This window comes from Vigna radiata, unplaced genomic scaffold, assembly GCF_000741045.1.
Source record: "Vigna radiata var. radiata cultivar VC1973A unplaced genomic scaffold, Vradiata_ver6 scaffold_108, whole genome shotgun sequence".
In the NCBI taxonomy this organism is placed as follows: domain Eukaryota; kingdom Viridiplantae; phylum Streptophyta; class Magnoliopsida; order Fabales; family Fabaceae; genus Vigna; species Vigna radiata.
Window position 1 is genome coordinate 1,332,303 of NW_014543429.1, and position 7,167 is coordinate 1,339,469.

At 37.4% G+C, this 7,167-nt stretch overlaps 1 protein-coding gene across 1 annotated transcript; it reads right to left on the bottom strand.

Moving 5' to 3' along the window:
- Nucleotides 1-459: 459 nt before the first annotated feature.
- On the bottom strand, nucleotides 460-4,502 carry LOC111241128. The gene is made up of 4 exons (XM_022777942.1): nucleotides 3,049-4,502; nucleotides 2,225-2,823; nucleotides 1,980-2,062; nucleotides 460-1,545 (listed from the first exon to the last, which is right to left on the bottom strand). The coding sequence occupies exons 1-4, from the start codon at nucleotides 4,500-4,502 to the stop codon at nucleotides 460-462; spliced, it is 3,222 nt and encodes a 1,073-aa protein (XP_022633663.1).
- Nucleotides 4,503-7,167: the final 2,665 nt, after the last annotated feature.

Here is a 7,167-nt window from a genome sequence, read left to right on the forward strand (position 1 = left end):
CCCTTGACCATGTTTTGGCAAATTTGTAGCATCTTCTTGATCTCCAATTTCCCATCCAAAGATAGCAAAGAGTACTTGACCTTTTGGAGAATATTATTCTTGAAGCTTTTTGGCCATCCCTCTTGTGATAGGTCCTATGTGTGTCATGATGCTAGACCCTCTTGTATCATCCCCTCCCTCTTGAGAAGGATTTGTCCTCAAATCCAAAGGATCTTCATCTTCACTTGCACAACCTGCAAAAGGTTTAAGATCAGATACAGTGAAAGTAGCATGAACACCATCCTCCTTAAAACTCTAAAAGGACCATCTCCTCTAGGATTGAGTTTGGATTTTCTTAGTTGAGGAAATTTTTCCTTTCTAAGATGAACCCAAACTAGATCACCTTCATTGAAGATCAACTCTTTTTTGCCTTTATTATGTTTCTTGGCATATTTCTCATTTTGTTGTTGAATTTGAACTCTAACCCTTTGATTTGATAAACTTAGATTTAGATACCCCATCTTGATGAATAAAATCAATAGAATTTGGAAGGGGTATTAAATCCATAGGAGTTAAAGGGTTAAAGCCATAGACAACCTCAAAAGGAGACATTTTAGTAGTTCCATGAACTACTCTATTGTAGGCAAACTCAACATGAGGAAGGTACTCATCCCAAGACTTGTGATTTCCCTTAAGAACTACCCTTAGTAAAGTGGAAAGAGATCTATTGACTACTTCAGTTTGACCATCTGTTTGAGGATGGCAAGTAGTACAAAAAGATAACTTAGTCCCTAATNTAGACCATAAGGTCCTCCAAAAGTGACTAAGAAATTTTGTATCTCTATCCGAAACTATTACCTTAGGTAGACCATGAAGTTTAACCACATCTCTAAAGAATAACTTTGCAATGTTGCTTGCATCATCTACTTTGTGGCAAGGTATAAAATGAGTCATTTTACTAAATCTGTCTACCACCACAAAGATAGAATCAAAACCCCTAGAAGTTTTGGGAAGTCCTAACACAAAATCCATACTTATCTCTTCCCAAGGGGTTGATGCAACATGCAAAGGAGTGTAAAGTCCATGAGGCATTGATTTAGATTTGGATTCCAAACAAGTGATGCACTTAAAACAATGCCTTTGAACATCCCTTCTCATGTGAGGCCAAAAGAATTTTTCTTTTATCATGCCAAGAGTCTTTTCTACCCCATAATGCCCCATTAAACCACCCTCATGTGTCTCTTTGACTAGGAGTTTTCTATGTGATCCTTGAGGGATGCAAATTTTTCCTTCTTTAAAAAGATACCCCTCTCTCACATAAAATCCTCCTTGGGACTTATTGAGACATTCCTCATACATATGAGCAAATTCAGGATCTTGTGAATACAACTCAATAATGTTATTAAATCCAAGAATTTGAGCTCCTAATGTGGCTAAGAGATTAATTTTTCTTGATAAAGCATCAACCACCACATTAGATTTTCCTTTCTTGTATTTAATAACATAAGTGAATTGCTCAATGAATTCTAACCACTTAGCATGTCTCTTTTGTAACTTGTGTTGACTCTTCAAATATTTAAGTGATTCATGATCACTATGAATAATAAACTCCTTGGCAACAAGGTAATGTTCCCAAGTTTGAAGAGCCTTCACAAGTGCATAGAGTTCTTTGTCATAGGTGGGATAATTACAAGAAGCACCATGAAGTTTTTCACTAAAATATGCAATTGGGTGTCCTTCTTGTAATAATACAGCATCTATGCTAAATCCTGAAGCATCACATTCTAGCTCAAAAGTTTTGGAAAAATTTGGTAAAGCTAGATTGAGTGCTTGGGTAAGCTTCTCCTTTAGTAGCTCAAAAGCCTTTTGTTGTTTTCCCCCCACTGGAATGTAACATCCTTTTTCACCAACTCGTTGAGAGGTGAAGCAAGACTAGAGAAGTTAGGAACAAATCTTCTATAAAAGCTTGCCAAACCATGGAAGCTCCTTACTTCTCCTACATTCTTTGGGGGAGACCAATCTTGTATGGCCTTTATTTTTTCTGGGTCCACATGAACCCCATTTTTGATGACCACAAATCCAAGGAAGATAATGCTATCAACACAAAAGGTACACTTGTCAAAATTTGCAAACAATTTGTGTTTTCTAAGAATTGTTAGGACAACTCTCAAATGATTTTCATGGGTTTGCAAATTTTGACTATATACCAAGATGTCATCAAAATAAACAACTACAAATTTCCCAATGCAATCCCTAAGGACATGATTCATAAGTCTCATAAATGTGCTTGGAGCATTTGTAAGACCAAAAGGCATAACTAGCCATTCATATAATCCAAACTTGGTCTTAAAGGCAGTTTTCCATTCATCACCCTCTTTGATTCTTATTTGGTGATATCCACTTTTAAGATCTACCTTTGAAAATATTTGAGCTCCATGCAATTCATCCAACATATCATCAAGCCTAGGAATGGGATGTCTATATTTGATTGTGATGTTGTTGATAGCCCTACAATCACAGCACATGCGCCACTTCCCATCCTTCTTTGGTACAAGCAACACTGGTACAACACATGGACTTAGACTCTTTTGAACTAGGCCTTTGTCTAGCAACTCTTGGACTTGTGACTCAATCTCCTTGGTTTCTTGGGGGTTTGTCCTATAGGCAGGCCTATTAGGAAGAATTGCCCCTGGGATGAAATCAATTTGATGTTCTATTCCTCTTATGGGTTGGAGCCCTTTTGGAATTTCTTTTGGAAATAGATCATCAAATTCTTTCAAAAGTTTTTGAATGGGTGGAGAAAGAGTTGAAGTCTTGGAGTCACTAGATGTGCATGTAAGTGTGCTTTGACAAAGGAGAAGGTATGAAGGTTGCTCAACTTGAAGTGTATTGATTAAAGTCTTTTTGTTTAAAAGGACTTCATGTTGAGTGACCTTGGGTGGTGCACTAGACTCACCACTCTCTTTCTTTCTTGTTTTTCTCTTTTGACTATTTTCTTGCTTTCTTGTGGACTTCATTTGTGCTTGATCCTGAGCCACTTGGGTAGGAGTCAAAGGATGAAGCACAAACTTCTTGTCCCTTTGATGGATAGTGATAGTATTGGTTAGACCATGATGAATAGTTTGATGATCAAATTGCCATGGTCTCCCCAATAACACATGACATGCTTCCATGGGAACTATATCACATAAAATTTCATCTTTAAAGTTCCCAATGGAAAATGCCAATTTCACTTGATTCTTGACTATTATATCCCCATCTTCAGTTAGCCAATGAAGTTTGTAAGGTTTTGGATGGGGTATAATGTCAAGCTTCAACTTTTCAACCAACCTTGTGCTACAACAATTGCAGCAAGAACCACTATCAACAATGAGAGAACAATGGTTTTCTTGAATTTTACATCTTGTATGAAAGATGTTCTCTCTTTGTGATAGGTGTTCAAGACTTGGTTGGTTACTAAGTATTCTTCTCACCATGAGAAGTTGTCCATCATCAGCATATACTTCCTCTTCTCTTTCTTCTTCCTCACTCTCACTTTCACTAGTTGGGGTGTCACTTTCACTACTATAAATGTCCTTGCCTTTTAAAATGATGTTTCTTTTTGTAGGACATTGAGTAGCTACATGACCCCTTCCTAGACATTTAAAGCACTTAATTTCACTTGTTCTTGTGTGTGAGGTGGACTCTTTCTTGGGTTTCTCTTCTATTTTAGCTAGAGGTTTAAATGGCTCTTTTTCTTTAAAAATTTTCTTTTCAAAGATAGGTTGAACTTGAACTCTTTTAGAAGAAGATTTTCTCAAGTTTTGTTGTTCTACCTTGATACACATTTGAACAAGNTCATTCAAATCTCTATAAGGTAGAAGTTCAACTCTATCTCTAATGTCAAAATTGAGACCACTTAAAAACCTAGCCAAAGTAGTTTCTGAACCTTCTACTATGCCTGTCCTCATGATGTATAACTCCACCTTTTGTCTATATTCTTCAACTGTCATAGTCCTTTGTTGTAACCTTTGGAGTTTATCCATGAGTTCCCTATTGTAATAGGAGGGGATGTGTCTCCTCCTAAGGGCAGACTTGAGATCATTCCAATAATAAATGGGAGGGGCTTGATGTCTAAGCCTCTCTTGGACTAAGGCAGTCCACCAATACATTGCATACCCTTGAAAGGTTAGGGTAGCTAGAGAGACCTTCCTCTCTTCACTTACTTGGTGGCAAGCAAATAATTGTTCCACCTTCATTTCCCAATCAAGATAAGCCTCAACATTGTCTTTCCCATGGAAGTGAGGCAACACAACATTGACTTCTTTAGGGGGTGGGGGTGCATGAGAATTTCGCCTATGCCTCCTAGAAGTAGAAGGCTGATGAGGATAATAATCACCCATACTCAAAGATATCCCTCCCTCTTGAGAATTTTCACTTTGAGTTCCCCTAGACTTATTTTCCCTTATCAATCTCAATCCATCTTGAATGACAGCATTTTGAAGCTCTCTATTGATTCTTTCTTGGTTCATTTCCTTTCTCATTTCAGCAAATTGATTGACTAAAGTTTGAAGAGTAAAATTTTCTTTTTGATTTTCACTATCACTAATCCTAGGAGAATGCCTTCTAGACATTATGGTGGACTTAAATGTTATTCTTGAAATAAAGACTAAAGATTTTCACTTGAAAGCAATATTCCAGGTAATGGAGGTGAATCACTAGGATTGCTTAAGTACCAAGCCTTATCCTTGCCAAATATGCTTCTAGCTACTTGCTAGAGTCCTTAGATCAAAATCACTCTTAAATCCACTTAAGTCTTAAAGACAACAAAAACCACAAAGCAAAGAAAAACAACCTAAACTCTAAATTCGGACCCCTAAGAGAGCTTCCTATTCGCACAAGATAAAGGCTATCTAGTCGAGAATTGGAAAAGCAATTAAAGTGAGGTCTCCTAGGTGAGGCTTAGACTTTGGATCTAAGACACACTACCGTCTATCCAATTTTAGGTTGTGAGACTTTATTTGAGTCTAGTTACAAATGAGGGAAGAGCACTTGTGAACTCTATCACCTCACTTGCTTGGATTTGGAACTTTACAACCAAAAACCAATGAAAATTACAAAAGGAACATGGTAAATTAGAAAGGAAATTAGAATAGGGTAAGGGATTGATGTGTGCAGCTTTGGTTGCTCTCAAAGAAGATTGAATCTACTGGATTCAAACACAAATCTCTCAGCTGCAATGTGATCACTCAATCTGGACAAAATTCTGCAGAAAAGGCAATGCTGCTGTTGTTGCTGTGTTGCTGTCGCACAGCCTTCAGCACTTCTGGTGCAGAAACTGGTCACGGTTTTCCTTATCCAAGGGTCATCTTCTTGCACTTGTTTCTCATCATTGAACCTTCTTTGATGCTTCCACTTGTGGTAATCCCTTTGAGTTACAAATCGCTTATCCAGCAAACCAATTAGCCACAAGAATTATCACCACAGTTGCTAGAAAATTCGCAACCAAAAGACAGCAACACCAGGACTTGTGTCAAACAGTTGGTGTGCAGAATGTTTGAAAATTTGAAATCAAGCAATTAAGAGGGTATCAAACACGGAGGCACTTCAAATGGAGCCTAAGAATAGCTCTAGAACAGATTTAAAACACAATAAAAGACCAGCAATAAAAATTAAACACGAATAAGCTATGCAATGAAATTGGACTAAACTGTTTGATGAAATGTCTCACTGAACTTGCATAAATTTGACAACAAAGTTCAATGTGCTAAACAAATTTTCGAAATTAAGATGCACTGGTCCTATTCTGCCTCTTAATGCTTTAATAACTCTTTTTGAATTGTTCTTTTGATATTTTATGGACCAAAGGCTTTTGCTACATCCATTCTTGTTGAATCAAACAGAAAATCAATGCAAGTTTGGGAAAATACTGCATAGCTCTCGGCCATAACAAATTCTGCCCAGAAAATTGACCATTGCTATATACCAAATGCACAGTACTGCTTATATACTCATTTCAATGATTCAAAAATGTTTTAATAGTGAATTAAGACTTGTTGAATCGAATTTGATGGATCAAAACAACATATATCAGAAAATGCCTAGTGCAGTACCATTTTTCACTCAAATTCACAGCTCCAATGGTCAAAATGCAGATTGGCTTTAATTCTGACTTGAAAACAACACAAATGGTTTGAAAATAGTGTTTGAAAGTTGCTCAAAACAGCAGAATCAACTTAAGAATGATTGGCAATGATCTAGTACCAATCTAACTCAAATTATGCAGAATTGTTTAACAAAGATGATGTGCAGATCGGTTTACTGCACTTTGAACTTGAAAAGCATTGGAAATCAAAACACATTCATGTTCCACTTAGTTCAAACATTAACTCAGACAGCTGCAGCTCAATAAAGCAGTACACAATTTTACCAAATGAACAGTGACGTTGCAACACAATTTTCTCAAAACATCAAAACTAGATCCAGTACAGATCTGCAATGGCTGGCCAATTTTAAACACCTGAGCTCAACTCTTGGTAGTTCACTGCTCTTAATCAGTGTAGACACATCCAAACACTTTAGTTTTGGCAAAAACTTGCTTGAAAAACCGGATGCAAAGACAGTAAAAGCAATTAAACAGACATGACTTCAGACAAAACGAGAATGATGCTTAAATGATGAAAAAAATGACTCAAAACGGCAATGATAAACCGAATAAAAATGAGAAGAGACTCAAGCAAACATGCTGGTATCAAGAAGACTCAAACACAAAAGCCTAAACACATCACAGATGCTGGAAACAGAATCAGAAATTCAGAACAACAAACAAGACATAGCAGAATTTGATGACAGCACGGAAATGGAAGAAGGAGACCCTTATCTCACGGTTCAAGCTAGAACCTATGCTCTGAATACCACTTGATACATCCAGGGGGATGTGTTGGAGATGTGCCATGAGATTGGAGGTGATTTGAAGCTTGGAAGGCAGCTGGAACCAATGGAACAGTACCGGCAACAACTGCAGATCCGAAGGCTTTTCTGGAACAGATTTGGCTGGAGAGTTTTGGAGTGAAGGCAGCGGATTAGAAGTGTTTGTGGTGAGTGGAAATGAAGGCTAGCTTGGAGAGATGATTCACAACTCAGAAGGCTTCCCTAGAATGGAAGAAAGTTGCAATGGAGATCAAGCTAGGAAGAGGACTCTTGGAGAAG